This window comes from Amborella trichopoda, chromosome 3 (genome assembly GCF_054954075.1).
Source record: "Amborella trichopoda isolate Santa Cruz 75 chromosome 3, AtrichopodaSantaCruz75HAP2 v2.0, whole genome shotgun sequence".
Classification (NCBI taxonomy): domain Eukaryota; kingdom Viridiplantae; phylum Streptophyta; class Magnoliopsida; order Amborellales; family Amborellaceae; genus Amborella; species Amborella trichopoda.
Window position 1 is genome coordinate 61,216,673 of NC_142338.1, and position 20,445 is coordinate 61,237,117.

General features: G+C 37.3%; 1 protein-coding gene across 4 annotated transcripts; it reads left to right on the forward strand.

The window, feature by feature from the left end:
- Positions 1–1,668: 1,668 nt before the first annotated feature.
- Positions 1,669–20,105, forward strand: LOC18421576 (ubiquitin C-terminal hydrolase 12). Of its 4 annotated transcripts, none has more exons than XM_011628061.3 (32): positions 1,669–1,901; positions 2,260–2,323; positions 2,551–2,707; positions 3,041–3,198; positions 4,093–4,358; positions 4,755–4,973; positions 5,118–5,226; positions 5,343–5,458; positions 5,662–5,760; positions 6,747–6,856; positions 9,400–9,474; positions 9,905–9,983; positions 10,090–10,233; positions 10,321–10,401; positions 10,500–10,619; positions 12,022–12,144; positions 14,806–14,883; positions 15,034–15,122; positions 15,212–15,320; positions 15,411–15,479; positions 15,592–15,702; positions 16,073–16,128; positions 16,202–16,379; positions 16,500–16,601; positions 16,677–16,748; positions 17,358–17,423; positions 17,577–17,642; positions 18,342–18,428; positions 18,545–18,661; positions 18,958–19,032; positions 19,118–19,204; positions 19,399–20,105. In XM_011628061.3, the coding sequence occupies exons 1-32, from the start codon at positions 1,872–1,874 to the stop codon at positions 19,438–19,440; spliced, it is 3,354 nt and encodes a 1,117-aa protein (XP_011626363.1). In that variant the 5' UTR covers positions 1,669–1,871; the 3' UTR covers positions 19,441–20,105. The 4 variants fall into 4 exon arrangements, with proteins under 4 accessions (XP_011626363.1, XP_020522197.1, XP_011626396.1 ...); XM_020666538.2 differs by having other exon boundaries at positions 18,548–18,661; XM_011628094.3 differs by having other exon boundaries at positions 1,670–1,901; positions 2,557–2,707.
- The last annotated feature ends 340 nt before the right edge of the window (positions 20,106–20,445 follow it).

Genomic DNA, 20,445 nt, shown 5'->3' on the forward strand with positions numbered 1-20,445 from the left:
AATACCGAACACTTTCAAAATCTACACCACCAAATGGTGTAGCCTAAAAAAACCCGAATAAGGTATTGTTACTAATAGCCTAACAAAACCCTTATTCATAATATCATTACTAATACTATTATCAATAATATCATTGCATGCCAAACCCTAATCTAGAAAGAAACCCACCTTGTGAAGAAAGTTAGTAGTTCACCCCTTGAATTCCAAAGAGAGAAAGTTAGTAGTTACCCCACCAGTACAAGGTATCTTATCAACCCTTTATCAAGTAAGGTCTTAAATGACACTTTTATCCTTACCCTCATCAAAGTATTTAGATACAAACACAATATGTAAATGAGGATACAAGCTTACATGCAAGTAAATAGTCATTCTATTGATGCACTTCACCAAGGTATGCAAATTTACCAACTCTGTCTCTCTCTCTCTCTCTCAAAATTCATGGGTCTTTCCAAATTGTCTATTAGAAATCTTCTCTCTAGGAAGTTATGATTCCCTTGCTTAAAATGAGCAAACACGTGTGTGATTCTCCTGCATTTGTTTCTTATAAATAGAGAAGTGGGCAGGTTTTCTCTCTCTAAAAAACTATTGTGCTCTTTCTCACTCTAGAGTACACACTCTCTAAAAAACTATTGTGCTGTTTCTCACTCTAGAGTACACACGTGTGTCTCTCACTCAAAGACATCACTCTCTTCCCAAATTATCTGTAAGCCATGAGTTCCTCGCTCTAAAGGATTATACACGTGTGATTCTCTTGCAAACATTTATTAGAAATAGAGAGTATACAACGTTGTTTCTCTCTCTAGAGACTACATGAGATGTTAATCACACTAGAATATACGTGTGTGATTTTGGAGAGATCCCTTACAATGGGGCAGTGTTATGTTTTCTCTCTAAAAGGACTATGGTTTGTTTCTCGCTCTAGAGTTTACACGTTTGTGCATGAGAGAGATCTTATGGGAGGTGCACACGTTTCTCTCCCTAAGAAAATGCCATCACTATGCTGAAGATAAATAGAATTTGAATATAAATAAAGGGCATCACGTATCTCCTCTCTCTCTCTCTACAATTGATCACTATGCTGAAGATAAAGAGAATTTGAATGTAAATAAAGGGCATTATGTATCTCCTCTCTCTCTCTCTCTACAATTGCGATCTCTATGTTGAAGTTGTAGAGGGAAATAAATTTAAGACAGAGAAAGAGGCAGGCCTTATGATAAACAGTGAAAAGGATGGGGAGAGGGAAAGGGCTCGAAAGTTTATGGGTGCGGTTTGTATAAAGCTTACGCTCTAAACAATCAAATTAGAGCCTACTTTCAAATAGCGTCGAAAAATACGGTTTCAATATTAACAATCTTTGCCAGAGTCTTAAAATATATTTTTACTTTTATTTATAAAATTTAAAGCTTCAAAAATATTGTAGATCGCAAGATCTATGAAAACTTGAAAATATTAAAAATTGACGATCTAAAAATAAATTATAAAATTTATTATTATAAAACTTGATATCCATTTTTTTTTCATGTCTGTGCATATTGATGCTGAGATGATTAATTCGAGGATATTTGAACATCGAAACAATCTCTTTTAGTGAATTTTTTGAGGTAGGATCTAATTTGATTGTTTATAGCCTCGGTTCTATATAAACTTTTCCTTTTATTAATTCTCATTCAGTTTCGTTTTTCCCCCTCAAAAAATAAAACCCCTCTCTCTCTAAACTAAGTCTCTTTCTCCTCCTTCCTCTCGTTGTGCCCCTCGCTCGCAGGGCCAATTCCGCTTCCCTTTCTCTCTCCCCCCCTCCCCTTCCCCCTTCCGTTCACAGCCTCTCTCTCTAGATTTCGATCTTCTATCTAACCAGTGCTTCACCCGCATCCATGACTATGATGACACCTCCACCATTAGACGTAAGAATCTTTAACCTAATTTCTTACTTTCCCGTTGTTTAATGGTTTTCTCTGTCTATCTCTTCTTCTTCTCCCTCTTTATTCATGTGCCTGTTTTTTTTTCTTATTTTAACCTAGGCAATTTGGCTCTCTATTCCCAGAGCGCTTTTACCCTTAATGTTTTACCTCTTTTTTTGGACTATTTGCATCGGTAATGGTTCTTGATTGGGGTTTACTTCATGGAGTATCTGCAATTTCGATCTGATTTTGCCTGTTATTGATCCCTAGGGATTTAGTTTAGGCTCTTGCGGCGGTGATTTTTCTAGGGTTTTAGTAGATCTAAAAGCTATGAAATTCTTCTGCTGTTTCTCTTTTGCAGCAGGAGGATGACGAGATGCTGGTTCCTCATTCAGAGTTCAACGATAATGCTCAACCAATGGAAGGTATCTTGAGCTCTTCGAACTCTGTGCACTTTTCACCTCCTGAAATTTATAGAGCTTCTTTCTTGGTTTGAATCTATTGATTCCACATCATTTCAGTGAAAGATGGAATTGGTTCCATTCTTTCCTGCATATTCGTGTTTGGCTTCCTCATGGCTTTGTGTTTCATGTTTTGTTCGTTGATTTACCCTGTGCTGTTTGTTTGTTTTACACCTTCTATCTATTTGGAGGTGTAGTAGTGGCGCAGGGGGAAACTGTTAGCACGGCCGAGAACCAGCCTGTTGAGGATCCCCCAACTTCTCGATTCACTTGGACGATCGAGAATTTCTCAAGGCTCAACAGCAAAAAGCACTACTCCGACATATTTGTAGTCGGGGGTTACAAATGGTACTAGGGATCTCAATTCCAGCATATTTTATCTGTTGAAAATCTCTGGGTTAGCGCGAATTCATGCATATTCCCTAGTTTGTTTTTGCACCGGTTTAAGCAGATATTTTAAGTCGGGATCATTGAATTTCAATAGTATGGCACACTGGGACTATTATTTTGCTGTATTTTGATTCTCAACTCAATTTTGTGGCACATTGGATTTCTCATCTTGCTGCATTCTGAGGCATGACGTGGTTTGATCTGGTTGATTCTTGTCATGGGAATGGTCTGTGCACCATTTTTGTGATGGTATCACTGTTGTTTTAATTGATGGGATTTTGGTTTTGGTAGGCGGGTGCTGATATTCCCCAAAGGGAATAATGTGGACCACTTGTCGATGTACTTGGATGTGGCGGATTCTGCTACTCTTCCTTATGGGTGGAGTCGATATGCACAGTTCTGCTTGTCGGTCGTAAACCAGCTTAATAGCAAGTACACAATAAGAAAAGGTATCTGTGTTCGACTGTTTCTCTTCATTATCTAATGTGAGCGCTATGGAATGAAGCATCTACTGAATTAAGTGTGTGGAGATTGTGATGCAATAAAATAAAGTAGGTGTGGTTGTATGTCTAGAAGTGAAAGCATAAGAAATGAAATTTATGTTAGGTAGTATTCAAATGATAATGACTATGAAATATGAACTCAATTCGAGTACATGTCATACTTGAATGTATTCAAGCAGTCACTTAAGGAAAGCATATTTCTACTGTAATGCACTTACATGCGGCTTTAGTGAATGTTTACTTGTAGGGCTTATATGCAGTCAGGAAGGTAAAGATTGGTTAGATGAATCACTTTTGATAATGTTATATGAATCTTTTTACTTAATAGATTGTTGGATAATGCGAGGTAACCTAGATGCTAATGTGGTATGAGGTATGTCGCAGTCACATGTCTTTTTTTTGTTCCCCAGACATTTCTTAATGCGTCTTTTTCTCATTTGTAACAAGTGTGGATAAGAGCAGGAGCACTTCCCAGAGTCATACTCCGAATACTACACTTGCATGATAGCAAGCATTCTTAATTACCCCGGCTTTAATGATATTTCTGTCCAACCCCCTCTGTCCATTAGGGGTTGTCAATCGGGCCATTATTATTTATTGCACACATTACTTGGACATTTGATGCTAATAAAAATATAATACATGAAACTAGTGGCATATGGGCAAGTTCTCTCTTGTGGTCTATCATCTCTTGTTGAATTTTTGTTCTCTGTGCTGCATTAGACTCAGAATTCTCTATCTGAAAGAATTAGAATATCATAACATTTGCATGATTGTTGAGCTAATATGCAGCTACTGGAATTTATAGTGTCCTAAACATCTGGGTTATTTTTAATGCAGACACACAACACCAATTTAATGCCCGAGAAAGTGATTGGGGCTTCACATCATTTATGCCTCTCAGTGACCTCTATGACCCGAACAAAGGGTATCTTGTTAATGATACAGTAGTAGTGGAAGCAGAAGTTGCTGTCCGTAGAGTCGTTGATTATTGGACGTATGACTCTAAGAAAGAAACTGGTTATGTTGGGCTCAAAAACCAGGGAGCAACTTGTTACATGAATTCTCTTCTTCAGACTCTCTACCATATTCCATACTTCAGAAAGGTCTTGATGCTGACCTCCATTCCTTTATTTTTTCTTGAGTCAAAAACATATACTCCTCACTGCATGTAAGAATTTTGAGTGTATCTGGACAATTATGTGATGATTTTTTTGTCTATTGATGTCTATGAGGTTTCTAAGCAACGCTGAGGTGGAAAACAGGTTCTGGTAGGACCTATTTGAGTGTTGGGGACGCTTATTTGTTTGTGTGACACACATTATTTATTGTTTTGGTCTCCTTAGGTTATATTTGTGCCAATATATATATTAGTCTCTCTCTGACCTTTAGGTACACTTTGATGTTTCTTCAGTATTCATTATGTTAACCATCAGAAAAACATTTCGTTTACTGTTTGGTGCTTTGATTGAACATATTTGATTCAAATGTTGTTCTAACAGGCGGTTTACCATATGCCCACCACTGAAAATGATATGCCATCTGGGAGCATCCCACTAGCGCTACAGAGCTTGTTCTACAAACTACAGTATAGTGACAATAGTGTTGCCACAAAAGAGCTGACTAAATCTTTCGGGTGGGACACATATGATTCTTTCATGCAGCATGATGTGCAGGAGCTTAATAGGGTTCTTTGTGAAAAACTGGAGGACAAGATGAAGGTTTGATGGCTTCTTTGGTTTGTTGTATTGGGTAGCTTGGTTTAGCACAGGATTTGTATATAATGCTGGTTCATCGTTAAAGCAGTGCATGGTTTGCTTCAGTTTCAAGTATTGTTTAGTTTACATTTGATTCTACCTGCTCAGGGTACAGTGGTCGAGGGTACGATACAGCAATTATTTGAAGGGCACCACATGAACTACATTGAGTGCATTAATGTAGATTACAAATCGACAAGAAAGGAGTCATTTTATGGTACTCTCCTTTTACTTATTGTATTATTAAATCGCATAATTGGGGCTCTTCTGTGGATTCTTTCATTATATATTATTACCGACCGAAGATATGTATTTTATTCAAATCCCTCCCAGACCTCCAGCTTGATGTCAAAGGCTGTCGTGATGTATATGCTTCTTTTGACAAGTATGTGGAAGTCGAACGTCTTGAAGGTGACAACAAGTACCATGCCGAGCAACATGGTTTGCAGGTTAGAAACTCTTTGTGCATTACGCCCTTTCATTTTTCACCATTACAGTGGATCTTTTACGTGATTATCATGGTATTGTCCATGGGAGGGCATTGTTTAATGCTGGGTATTCCCTATACTGCATAAACCTTATCAGCTTTGAAAGATTTTTCTATATCATTCTATGTGATGTTACCTAATGATTATGCTACATATCTGAATAGGATGCTCGGAAGGGTGTGCTTTTCATTGATTTCCCTCCTGTATTGCAACTTCAGCTAAAGCGCTTTGAGTACGATTTCATGAGGGATACAATGGTTAAGGTCTGTATGAAATAATTGATTTTTTCTACTCAGTCTATTTCATCATGGATTTAGTTTGGTTCCACATCCAGGGCATACATTCTACTCGACCACTTCACCACTTCATGTTGTTGTGATGATTCATATTACATGTGGTTGTATCTTGAAATGCCTCTGTAGATCAAGTGGGTTATGCATCGGCAGTTCCTTACTTAGAGAAGTTCTCAATCACCTTGATATGTAATGTTCACCATAATTTGGAGTATCAATTTCTGTTTTTGGAATGTTCCCTTTTGATCCACCACTCCCAAATAGATTGCTCTTTTTAGGAGCCAGTGATTATTATGTGGGGATTTTGATAGTCATTTGTTTTTTTTCTTAAAAAAATGAGAAGCATGGCTTTTTTTCAGCCAGTGGATCATTTTATGTAGATTTGTTATTTTTTTCATTCAATGGAAAATTTATTTTCTTTTTGCTTGCATAAGAGATTGTATGAGTATGACTTCATGATATGATATTTTAGATTTATTTGTTTTTTTTGATGAGTATTTGTTTTAAGTTTTACTACAATTTGTTATTGTTACTTATAGAAAACCATCAGTGATGGTTTATTATCTAAAAGACACATCATGATTGTTTATACTTTCTTCTCGTTAGTTTATCTTTACCCAATAACAATTTATAAGTCCTTAGAAGCTAATTATGCGCATTGTCCTTTTTCTGTTATGAATTATACACATTTCGTTTCTCCTCATTGTGTGAGCCTGCAACTGTTTAATGGCTAAGGAATGTATGTTATAGTTGAAAGATGTCATTAATTCGCTAAACGATTAAGTTTATTGAGGGTTTCTGTTTAACTAGTTTTGTTTTAAGATTGTCTAGAATGTGATATTGCTTTTGTAGTTTTTGTTCATTTCATAGTAGCTTTAATATTTCCTTAGTTCATTTTTCTTGTAACTAAAATCCTTTGCATAGTTTCTTGGTTCTTATGCTTGTTTTGCCTGCAGATAAATGACAGGTACGAGTTCCCATTACAATTGGACCTTGATCGAGAGAATGGGAAATATCTTTCTCCAGATGCAGACAGGAGTGTCCGGAACCTTTATACGCTGCACAGGTACGTGCATCATCCATTCATTATGTATGACTCTTTCTTGATAGTTGTTAAATTCTTCTTCTTTTATTGTGTTAAAAATTGATGTATGCTCATGTAACTTGTTTGTCAGACCTTGAATATTTACTGCTATGTATGGAGAACAATGGTCTTGAAATGTTGTTTATGTAAATATAGTTCATGGATAAGTTGAGAGTTAGAGACTTTTTATGATGTGTATGATTCAGCTTGTGATCAGTCCTCTTTTTTTTTTTTAATTTCTTTTTTCTTTTTATTGACTTTGAGCTCTTAAAATCCTAAATCTATTTTGTCCATCAAATTGACGGTCATTCTTGGGGATTGGTGTTCCAAATCGTTTTCTCCTTAAATTGATTTGTGATGAATGAAAATGATCCTTTGGGCTGAAGCAAATCCCCCTAACTTAGCAATCTGGTCGCTGGAATTTGGTCGAGTACAGTTTGTATAGAGCTGAGGCTCTAAACAATCAAAGTAAAGCACACCTTCAAATAATGCCGAGAAATGTGGTTTCAATACTGGAAATCTTTGTGATAGCCTTAAAATATATTTTCATCTCTAATTATAATTTTTCAAGCTTAAAAAATGGTGTAGATCGAACAAATCTATGAAAACTTGCTAATCCTTAAAATTGACGATCCAAAAATGCTATACAAGATACACTATTTCCAGAACTTGAAATCCATCTTTTCTCATGTCCATGCATTTTGATGTCGAGATGATCAAATTGAGGATAGTTGGACATCAAAACAACCTCTCTTAGTGAAATTTTAGAGGAGGGGTCTAATTTGATTGTTTAGAGGGGCTGGATATAAACTTTTTCCATATATATATATATGTAATGGGAAATGATCTAATGCAACGTTTGTATAGTAGTATAATGAAACCACACCTCTAGAAAACCATTTTTTTGGCATTTGTATGACCACAAATTTTGTACACACATTCTCTTCATCCTCATAATCAAATCCTACAATTTTTTTTTTTCAATTTGTCCCTAGATATGGTCAAAATTAGTACCCATCCAACAATGAATCTCGACCATCCATTTGGTGAATTTCTAGATCTAGGCCTTAACAAATTCAAAATCCCTTTTCTCTTTTTTAGCAATATTAATCTAATGATGATAACGTTATATACAAATTTTGGAAATAAAAAAATCCTTCTGAGGCCTATATCTAACCATCTTAATAAAATGGACGGCTTGTAGTAATTGTGCTATAGTGAAAACTTTCTAGAGCATTTTTTTCGAAATTTTCTTTTTTGTGATTGTTCTTCAGAGTGAAACGAGTGTACATTTAAAAATTCGTGTCAAACAAATGTCTCTAACATAGTTTTTGAAGATGTTTGCATTATACTACTATACAACCGTTCATGAAATCATTCCCTTATAGATATATATAGAGTAATGATCATATAGGACCCTCCCCCACCCATGTGTGTAGGACCCCAAAGGATCACTATTAAAGTTGGCACGGATCTCTAGAAAAGTTATCACATGGGTGTAGGACTTAACATTTTCTATATATCCGTGCCAAATTTAATGGTGATCCCTTGGGGTCTTACACAAATTTAATGGTCCTATAGGATCATTTCTCATATATATATATATATATATATATATATATATATATATATATATATATAGCATATCTGTGAGACCAGCTTTTCTCTATGGGGTGGAATGTTGGGTGGTCAAAAAACCATATACCGATAGAATGAGTGTAGTGGAGATGTGGATGTTAAGATGAATGAGTGCGTAGACAAGACAAGATAGAATTTGAAATGAATTCATTCGGAAAAATTTAGGGGTGACACCAATAGGCGATAAGATGAGAGAGAGTAGACTTAGGTAGGCTGGTCATGTGTGGCATATACGCAATACAGCGCCCGTTAGGAGGTACAAATTAGTTCAATTGGAAGGCTCAAAAAGGGCAAGGGGTTGGCCCACAAGGACATGGTTGGAAGTAGTACGAGGGAAGAGAAAGGAAGAGAATAAAACCACAAAAATGCTCATAGTGCCTTTTGTAATGGTTGAATGTCAATGCATTGGGGAAGACCTTGTATTTTATTGCGTACTTTTTCCTTTGCTTACCACCTTGTTTCTAGGGATTTCTTGGATCAATTGAGGCCATATTTCATATGGCAGTGCTTGGTTATCTTCGTGACACTCCACATGGCATGGCTAATTTCCGTGCCATGCTGAATACGACTTGTTTCTTATGTTCTGAATTTGGCTACTAGGAGCAGCTCAGTATTATACTCATACTCTACAAGTCATATGTTCTGAATTTGGCTACTAGGAGCTCAGTATTATACCCATACTCTAGTTTTTGGGTTTTTTTTCTCTTCCCTTTCTTTCCCTTCTCATTTTTGCATTTAGGTCTCTTAACACTGGGTTTTCTCATGAGTAGTGATAATGAGTTTGTATTGGTTGATTTCTGTGATAGCAGTTTCAGGATTAATATTGATGAATGTTTAATGTGGCTTTGGAACAATATGAAACCTAATTATGCCAATTTTTTTTGCAGTGTTCTAGTTCACAGTGGTGGTGTACACGGTGGACATTATTATGCTTTCATCAGGCCAACCCTCTCTGACCAATGGTATGTCTGTGCATATTTTCTATTTTGATTTTCATTAGCATAGAAAGTGTTAAAGGAGCTTGTTTTCCATTTTTAGCTTAGTCCATGCATTACAATTTCTCATTTCTATTCCACCATGTTGTGGTTACCTTAGTTGTGATTTTCATGCAATTTTTTTCTCGTAACCTTGTGTTCATTACAGTGGGTTGATGCCATTAATGGGTTTTATTTGTCTATAACGGGCTGTTAAATTCTTGCTTTTGCGAAATAATTTTCAAAATCGTTTTACAAGAAGTCCTTGTTTAGTCCTAATAGGTGCTAGCATTTTGGGAAAAATGGCATTGTTTGTGCTTTTTTTTAGTTTGCTTCCTCGTTCTTTTGACTTCTTCATTGCTATGTTACGCATTGTTATTTGAAATCTGTAACTTAATCAACAAAACCTTGTTATTAGGTTCAAGTTTGACGATGAGCGTGTGACAAAAGAAGATATGAAGAGGGCATTAGAGGAGCAGTATGGTGGTGAGGAGGAGGTGATGATTGCACAGAATAAGAAGCTCCAAATTTTCTTAATGACTTTCTCCTGGTATTTTTGTTTCCACTTTTAACATTATTTTCCTCTTGTACTGTGTCTAGCAGTTGCCACAAAATCCTGGGTTTAATAATACACCATTCAAATTTACAAAATATTCAAATGCGTACATGCTTGTGTACATCCGAGAAAGTGACAAGGAGAAAGTCATTTGTAATGTGGATGAGAAGGACATTGCTGAACATCTTAGGGTAAGAGGAGTGTTTCTGGTTTATATTTCTTGTCTTCCTGGATTTAGTGACAGAATTTACATTGAGCCTCTGCAATTTAAAATTCAGATAAGATTGAAGAAAGAACAAGAAGAGAAAGAGCACAAGAAGAAGGAGAAAGCAGAGGCACACCTTTATACCATCATAAAGGTCTGAAATTTATCCTTATTATCATGGTCAGTAGTGTCCTCTTCACCTTTGTGCTCTGCTTCTTTGGACTAAATGCTTATGTTAAATATGTCTTTCAGGTTGCAAAAAATGAGGATCTAGCAGAACAAATAGGAAAGGATATATATTTTGATCTTGTGGACCACGACAAAGTTCGAAGTTTCCGTATTCAGAAGCAAATGCCTTTCAGTGTTTTCAAGGTGTTTTATCTATTGATCTATTTCTCTCAACTGTAGCAATCCTGACTGTTCATATTGTTCTCTAAGTGCAGGCCCCTGTACAGTTATGTATCTTTTTTTATCAACTCATCAGTTTCTGTATATTCTACGCCTAGTTAGGCACCTATATAGCCATTAGATTACTTGGTTATTGCTTCAAATCAAGTCCGTCTTTTTCATAACAATGATTGTGGATCAAAACTAAAGTATGAACTGTATTGCTTGTATACTTTGTGACTGAAGTATTTGTTATGTGATTTATTACTGAGGAAAAGAAGAAAGGAATAGTCATGTATTGCGTGATATTTGGATATATCTATGATAACAGATATCAATATTGAATAGAATAAATCAAATAAATATCATGTATATTTTTCTGGGTTAAATATCATGTATATTGATAAGTTATTTATTAAGTATATATTGGATAACTGCTCTACTTTTTATATAATAATTGCAAATTTTGGTCTTTCTTTTTGGGTAGATGATAAGCTTTTATTAAATAGCAAGAGGTGAGAGGCACCAAACACCAATCATACAAAATTCTTTATCTGTAAGATGTGAAGAAGTTCCACACCTCCAACTCTCACCTCTATTGTCCCCCCAATTGGCTATTGCCTAAAGTATCTGCTCGGTTGACAAAAGTTTTTAATACAGACAGAATGATTCACTTCCTTGTTCTCCTAATAGCTTGTAAATGCCAAAGGTGATCTCACTACCTCCAGACCTTCTAATGTTGTCGAGGGAATCACCCTACACACCACACACTATTGGAAAATGAGCCTTATAAGAGCTACCAAAAATCATGCCTAAGAGATGCAAGTCCAGTTAAGCAACATAGTCCCTTTTGTACCTCTCTGGACAGTCACTGAGTGTTTCCTATCTTTTGATGTGGTATCTGGGCCACTCAGAAACACCCAAGTCCCAACTACAACTGATAGATAGTTGTATTGTTTGGCACTAACTTCGTGTTAGTATCCATACATGTGCACAGTTTTTTTTTTTTTTGATAAGTAATTGTGCTAAGTACCTAGTCCCAATGCATAGGATACTTTTGTGTATATGGTCTTCTGATTTTAAGTCATTTTATCTCTATCAGAGATCTGTTGTTGCAGTTCTTCTTACTGGGGCATTGCCAGTGCTTGAAAATGTGGTCCACATTGGAACTTCATTAACTATTAGTTTTATGTACTTAATCAGTTTTTGAAGAGGATCTCAGCTGTACAAATAACGCTTTAGTATTTAGTATGCCTTGCCAGTGGCTTGTCATGATGTTGTATGTGCCCTTGGCGTATCTTCCCCCTTGTGCTCATATTCTTATTTCAATTTCCCTGCTATTTTATTTTTGGTTTGTTTGTTCTCTAAAACTATGTCTGTTTCTTAGGAAGAGGTCGCAAAGGAGTTTGGCGTACCAGTGCAATTTCAACGGTTTTGGCTGTGGGCTAAGCGTCAAAACCATACCTATCGCCCCAACAGGCCATTGACCCATCAAGAAGAAACACAATCGGTAAGAGACGCATCTCCTTATGTGCTCCCCATTAGCATGTTACATATTCCATACGCTGGAATTATTGTTGTTCAATATGCAGATTTTTTCACCAGTCACTTTGCTTGCTGTATGATATGGAATGTGTTATGCATAACCACTCAAATGCTCTTGATAAGGAAGGTTTTTTGTTTCCTATGCATGCTAGAAAGATCAAAGTCCACCTTTTCCTGGAATGAGGGATTGCTCTATAAATATTTGGGTTCGTTTATAAGATTGCTGGAAGCCATGTTTTCTTTTAAAATTCCTGCAGCCTGTTTCTATTATTAGTAATTTTTACAAATTATCTTACTTCATACATCAATTTGGAGCAAAGATAGACTTTTATCTGAATATTTTGATTTTTTAGCCAAGGAAAGCCTTTTTTGGTTTTTATTTTTTATTTTTTATTTTTTTATCTTTATCTTTTAAAGGGTTGTGATACCAGTGTTACATGGGTACCTACACGCGTGTCCAGTCTTGTAGTACTCAGGTATAAAAAGCTACTATGGCAAGGCATATCTGTGCAAGTAGTATTTTGCTGCTCCCTCACAAGATGTCCGAAGTTCAGACTTGCTTGTGAGCTATTTTATGCCTTTTGATGTCACATGCAGTTCCCCATGTGTAGCCCTACATGTGGAGGTGACGCTGCCTGGTACTATACTCTTTATGAGTACAATAATTGGGTACTCTTAGCCAGTATCGACCTTCTATGCGTACATAGGTGGTGGAGTTGAGAAGCTATTCCTGCCAAAAAGATTGGGCGGCTGAAAATTTTGGCGACAGCTCATTGCGCCATTCTTGTGGATAAACATGAATGGTGGATATTAGGTTAAATATTCTATAGATGGTGGAAATTCCATATGCGTTGAAGTCTTTGAATACTCTGTTCTGCTGCTGAAGTGCCTGCCTGTGGTAACTTGTGATCTCATAGCTGATATGTGCAATGTGGGGAAGTTCTGTATTTTGGGGCCTTTTTGAATGGTCCACCAAAGGGATTTAGTACTGTTATCTTGTGCTGCCTGTGCGGGTTTCGTACTGTAATTCATTTATGTTCATCGCTTTTGGGACTCCACCTGTGTAGAGAATGCTGCTGAACAGGACCTATTTGATAATAGCCGTATTTAGCCCCTATCCCCTTATAGTGGAAAGAAGAATATACCTAAGGCCATGCAGGTATACTGGCTCTTAAAATGTTTTTTCTATTCCCTAGTTAACGGTTATCTATGGCCATCAAGGATGTTGAATGCTTCCTTTTGGTGGGAAGGTAGTCTTTGAATTATATTTGATTTTATTAATATGCTTAATCTCTTGGTCAAGATTTGTCGGACAGAGTGGGAGCTTCCGGAGCTAACAACTATCATTCTGACCTTTTAACCCTTTCTCTTGCCATAGAGTCGGCGAGTGCAGTAGATTTGCATCACCTGTCTGCTAAAATGGACCTCGAAATATGCACATCTATGGAAAATTTCCTCAAAAGAATACCTAATCTCCAAGGTCAAACTGGTTCCCTCTTGGCCCATGAGATCACATTTTGACACTCTAGGAATATCTCGCTTCCATCATTTCAGCGTCATTCGAATCACAACTGCTAGCGGAACCAGAGATGGTTTGAAGGGTGTAACATGCGTCTGAGTGAAAGATGCCACCTATGCCTGCCAGGCAAAATAAGTTTTTCTATGTTAATAAGATAATATACCAAGCATATTGTGGCTCTTTTTTTGATAAATGTTAACATTGTATCGATGGGTAACAGATTACAAATACGAAAGAAGCCAAAGAGGGCGAGTCACTGAGAAAGGTGATGGGGGACACAAAAAAGAGCAACAAACGAAAATAAAAAAAAGGAAAACTAGACTAGTACAACAAAATAGAAAAGCAAAAACTGCGCCATACAAAGGACGCATTCCAAGAAACTCAGTTACTCCGTCGCTGCTCCAAGTTTAGCAAGTTCATCAGCTGTGCGATTACCCTCTCTCCAGATATGTGTCCAAGAGACCTGTTTACCCCTGTAAAGATGATGAATTTCGTCAAAAATGTGCCAGAGTCTCCAGGGAGGTTGAGCTAAATGGGACACCCAATGAATGACATTCTTTGAGTCCCCTTGAATGATGAGCAAAGGCCCCCAAGAGGGATTGAACTGTCTGACACCCAGTGAATGACATTCTTTGAGTCCCCTTGAATGATGGGTGAAGCCCCCCAAGAGGGATTGAACTGTCTGACACCTTCGAGCAAGGCTTGCTCTTCAGCCTCCGTGGAATCTGAGGTCCCAATGGAGGCCGAGAGAGAGATGTGGGTGATGACGGCATGATTCTGGAAGATGCCGCCGATCCCAGCTGGGCCAGGGTTACCCAAGGAGGACCCGTCAAAGTTAAGCTTGATGTTACCCCTCTTGGGTGGTCTCCAGAGGGCAGAGCGGGTGATTTTGTGGGGCATATTGTCTCTTATTATTCCTTAGAATGTCTTTCCATTTCTTTCCTGTTTGGAAACCTAGGCTTGTACTAGAGCTATATACATTTGCCTGCACTGCATGTACACACACTTTTCTGGAATGGTATGCACTTTTTCCTTTTTGTTATCATCTGGAGCATACATACTTGATCTTATATATATATATATTTTTCCATTCTATTGCCTTTGTAGGTTGGGCAGTTGAGGGAGGTATCAAACAAGGCTCATAATGCAGAATTGAGGCTCTTCCTGGAAGTGGAATTTGGACCTGTGAGATTTTTTTTAAAGTCCAAGTTATTTTAACATGGTTTCATTTCGTTTTCTGCTGAGATAAGCTTTTGTACTTGATGTATTGGTTGATGGTAGCGCACTTCTTACTCTTTTGCAATCTGTACAAAACTTCCTTATCTGAACCTGCAGGATCTACGTCCCATCCTTCCCCCTGAGAAGACTAAAGAAGATATACTACTATTTTTCAAACTTTATGACCCAGAAAAAGAAGAGCTACGGTAAATATGATGTTTCATTCATTAGTAGTGCAGGTATTGATTGTACATTGGCATGTTGTGTGACTTCTATTATATTTCTTGCAACCCAGCTATGTTGGAAGACTTTTTGTGAAGTCCTCGGGAAAGCCAATTGAGATTTTGACAAAACTGAATGAAATGGCTGGTTTCCCTCCGAATGAAGAAATCGAACTTTATGAGGTTGGGTTTCTAGTCTGTGATCTCTTACTTATTCTCATGTGTGGCTTGTTGTTATCCATTTGTTCCTTACATGATTTTTTTCTTGGTTAGGAAATAAAGTTTGAACCGAATGTCATGTGTGAGCATATTGACAAGAAGCTTGCATTTCGAGCGAGCCAGGTATGTACTCTGTTGACCTTTGGACAAATGAATTTGGTGTCATTTCCTTAACAACAGTATTTTGATTTCTTATGAATAGAACTTACAGCATCCTAATATGTTTGCTGCACAGCTTGAAGATGGGGATATTATATGCTTCCAGAAAGCCTTGTCTGCAGAAAATGATGAACGTTTCCGTTATCCAGATGTACCTTCTTTCTTGGATTATGTACATAATCGGCAGGTAAGCAGATGCATACTTATCTTTGTAATATACTATTTGATACTGATCAGAAAATAAAACACCCTTACATATAATAGACATATTGATCTTCCATGTTAGATTGAGGTGGTGCCTCAAAATGGAGCTTTAGGGTGTAAAATAGACATTTTTATAGATGATACGACATTTGTTACATTGTTCTGCTGATTTTTCTTGCAAGAGAAGTCTATTGTTTGTCTGATACACATGTACACCTAGCTGTTCAAGTGCTTCCGTGCTATCATCATTTCCTCCATTGTTTCTTGTTCGTCTGGTTATATCTGCGAATATAATTGTTTCAGCTCTCTCTTCATCATTGGGCTTCATAATTTAATAATATCTAATTGTGCAGGTTGTCCATTTTCGTTCATTGGAGAGACCAAAGGAGGATGACTTCTGTCTAGAACTGTGAGTATTATGACTGTTTTTGGCCCATGACATTTGAAATCCTTTGTGCTTACAAATTTTTACTTCTTTGAAGATCGAAGCTGTACACATATGATGATGTTGTGGAAAGGGTTGCTCGTCAACTTGGTTTGGATGATCCAACAAAAATACGGCTCACATCTCACAACTGTTATTCCCAGCAACCTAAACCCCAACCAATAAAGTATCGGGGCGTGGAGCGTCTATCGGATATGCTGGTTCACTATAACCAGGTTGTGCATTCATTATTTGCTCGAGACTTACATTAACTGGATTCCTCTGTGGTTTTTGTTTTTATTGTTTGCATTTCTTTGTGCGTAGAAATATCGTATAATTTTTTTGATCTTATGCAGACTTCTGATATATTGTATTATGAAGTGCTGGATATTCCACTGCCAGAGTTGCAGGGTTTGAAAACCCTAAAAGTTGCATTTCATCATTCAACCAAAGATGAAGTGAGTATCTGACTGTCCTCCTTGTGGTCTGGATGGAGCATGGGCTTGCTTAATCCTCTATTTATTTTGTTGCAGGTTGTTAGCCATAGTATCCGGCTACCCAAGCAGAGCACTGTTGGGGATGTCATCAATGATTTGAAAACTAAGGTGAGTCTCGTGAAAACAGTGTTTCTATACTTGCATGAGGGAGGGGGAGGGGAAAAATGACTGGCAAACTCATCAATTAAAAAACTATTTGAAAGATGATCATGTCTTAAGAGGGAGGGACGGAAGGAGGGGAAGAAGGAGAAGTGTATAGGATGTGAAATGACTTGTGACTTCAGTCAGCTGTATTCTTCTCTAGCTTATTTTTGCGAGGGTTGTGTTTATTCACCCATGGGCAAAAGAAATCTAAACTAAAAATTGATGTGAAATGGGTGGAACTTGATGTTTACAATGTTCGGTGAATTGTGTAATTTAGTCAAGATTTAGGGAAAACTTTGTAATTTAGTCAAGATTTAGGGAAAACTTACCTTTCTGAGCTATAAAAGCTGCTTTTGCACACCTATTCATAGATATTTAGTTTTTTCCTGGTTATGCCTGTAAATATGTTGACATTATGTTTTGGTTGATGTGCATACATGTAATCTTGAGTTTATTATGGTTTTGTTTTATCATATTTGATCTCATTTCTGTTTAAGTGTTTTTAATGAACTTGTAAACGTTTAACTTTCAAATGGTTTTGCGTTTGTCGTTGTCCTTGTGTACTTAAAACAGGTTGAGCTGTCTAACTCTAGTGCTGAGCTTCGATTGCTTGAGGTTTTCTATCACAAGATTTACAAGGTATGTTTTGATGTATTGAAGGATCCAATGGGAAAAGTACTCTTGTAGTCTCATTTCCCGTAATTGTTGCATGATTCTTGAAAAAATAAAAAGAGACGAAAAAGAAAAGAAACTGGGTGAATGATTCTGGGTTTATCAACTACTTTTTCGCAGATATTTCCTCTTGGTGAGAAGATTGAGAACATAAATGATCAGTACTGGACGTTACGTGCTGAGGAGGTAACCAGTCTGTTTTTTAGTTGCTGATATATAGTGGGATAAAAGAAAAAATTCACTGTGAACTTCCCTGCTATGTCTTTAGAAATTACATTGTCCACGCTTTAAGTGCATGTTAACTATAACTAACACAAAAACCATACTCATGCTTTTACGTGCTTGTAGGCTACGTAAAACCCAAATTAAACTGCATTTGTATGACATGTTGAAACCTAATGCTTTTTATTTTATTTTTTATTTTGTATTTTTTATATCGATAAAAATTATGAAACCTGAAGTTTATACCCTTTCAGACTTCATAATTTTTTACTACAGAGTTGAAAAAACTGTGGGTATAACTATTGTTTTGAAAAAACTGTGGGTATAACTATTGTTTTGATGTGTACCACGATTCATGTAGCCAATCCCAATTAATTGAGAAAAGGCTAAAATGATGATGTTCTCTGAAAATACAACACTTGTTTGCCGATTGGCATGACAACATTGTTCAGTAGTACTTTTCCTTCATTTTTATTAGTTATAGAAATTTTGGCATGAAATCCAGAACATTGTTCTTGCTAAGATTCTCATCTCCTTGCTGGAGAACTGTTTTGAAATTCATATCTTGAAACCCATAAGTTCTACTTAAGCAGATCATAATATGGTGTGGGTAGTTTTTTTGATATTGAGTATTTGAGTTTGCAATTTTGTGCATGGTCCCAGATCCCGGAAGAAGAGAAAAACCTCAGCCCTCATGATCGGTTAATCCATGTTTACCACTTTACCAAGGATACCACGCAAAATCAGATGGTAATATCTTATGGTTCTTTACGTGTTATGTATGCGGTTGTACTGGTGTGACACACTCTCTCTCTCTCTCATGTGGTTTAGTTTATGTTGGTTGTGGTCTTGTTTCATTTTAACAGCAGGTTCAGAATTTTGGGGAACCCTTCTTTTTAGTCATTCGTGAAGGGGAGACTTTAGCTGAGGTTAAGGTACGGATCCAGAAGAAGCTACAGGTTCCAGACGAGGAGTTCTCTAAGGTAATTGTTTCTTCTTTCCTCCGCATGAACAAGCTCCTTCATTTCTGTCCATCCATCCATAACACTAATTTGATAGTGGTTGTTTATGTGGTATTCTCTAACTGGGCCATTAATCCATGTCATCTTCCCTCTCCCTCAACAATCCATCGCGCTCTCTCTCTCTCTCTCTCTCTCTCTCTCTCTCACACACACACGAGCCACACTCACCTTATGATATGCTTGTGTTTTTCGTTTGTGCACATGCATGTAAGTGCAAACATCTATTATGGGGCTGATTTTTCGTGATGCTTGAGCAGTGGAAGTTCGCATTTTTGTCATTGGGTCGCCCTGAATACCTTCAGGATTCTGATGTTGTATCAACCCGTTTTCAGGCATGTTTTTTCTATTTCTATTTCTATTTTCTTAGTTTCTTTTCATTCAAGAACATTTGTTATATGATTCCATCCGTCCTTGCAGAGAAGAGATGTTTATGGAGCTTGGGAGCAGTACCTCGGGTTGGAGCATTCAGATAGTGCCCCAAAAAGGTCCTACACGGCCAATCAGGTAGAATGTCATTATCTTTTAAGATTTTTTTTTTTTTTTTTTTTTGCCATCATTTGCCCTTTATTTGTAACTGGACACTGAAAGAGAGTTCTATAATAAACCCACAAGCGTTCATGTCTATTTCTAACAGGTTTATTTGGACCTGAAAACATCTTCTCTCTCTCCCCCTCACATCTGATGATATCTTTTTGCAGAACCGTCACACTTTTGAGAAGCCAGTTAAAATCTACAACTAGATAGAAGATAAGGGCACAAATTCTGGGGTCTCTATTAATGAATCTTGCATGTGCATCTCCCCTTCCAACTTTATCAAGGAGGCTCCAAGTGGGCTTATAGAATGGGAGAGGAGTGGTTATTGGATTTGGGTTGTTGATTGGTCGTGTAGGCTTTCCGAGAAGAAAGGTTTATTCTTTTCCAGTGTGGCTGGGCTGAGAGACTTGCTGCTATATGCTTGTGTTTCTTTCTTTTGCTCTGTTCCCTTTTCAGATTAGCCCCCTTTTTTAGGTATGGCTGAGAGGTCTATCCTTCATTTTACCAGTGTAATTTAGTTGGTACATAAAGAGATTTTGGCTTAGGGCATGTATACATGAGTTGGGTGGTGTATGCCTCTTTTTTGTGGTTCTTTCCTCTCTTTTTTTTCTTTTTTTTTGTTTTTGGTGGGTGGGTCTGGGGGAAAGGTGTATAATGGGCTTGGTTGGTTCCTCTGGTTTTGGCTTCTAGTTCTATGTAAAAGAAGGTATACTGCTTTGAGGATCTCTCTCTCATCATCATGTTTGCCTCTTTGGCCGACCTGCCTTCTTTTTATTGTTCAAGTGGTTCTCTCATTCATGCAGATAGCCAAGGGTGGAGAGTTTCAAGCTATATAATATCATCAAGTTTCTAGGGGTTGTTTGGAGTTTTAGTTCATTTACTCTTTTGGATTGATTAACTCTCTCTCTCTCTCTCTCTCTCTCTCTCTCGCTCTCTCTCTCTCTCTCTCATACACATACATGCACAGGTGCATAACCTCGAATCAACCATTTGACTCTATTTGTCTCAGCGCATGTTTTAAGAGCTTTGTCATGTGGCTCTCCTCTATCTAGCCAAGAGGCTTAATCAGAAAGCAACATGTGGGAAATTCTCTCTAGCCAAGAGGCTTAATCAGAAAGCAACATGTGGGAAATTCTCTCTAGCCAAGAGGCTTAATCAGAAAGCAACATGTGTGAAAATCTCTCTAAAGATGGACTCGAAACCATAGCCAG

What these genes read in the sequence shown, in the direction of transcription:
- LOC18421576 (XM_011628061.3), top strand. Translation starts at nt 1,872, where the DNA reads ATGACTATGATGACACCTCCACCATTAGAC. An exon ending in ACATTGCTGAACATCTTAGG is followed by an intron (nt 10,234 to 10,320) that starts GTAAGAGGAGTG and finishes TTTAAAATTCAG; the next exon opens with ATAAGATTGAAGAAAGAACA. An exon ending in CAGACGAGGAGTTCTCTAAG is followed by an intron (nt 18,662 to 18,957) that starts GTAATTGTTTCT and finishes ATGCTTGAGCAG; the next exon opens with TGGAAGTTCGCATTTTTGTC.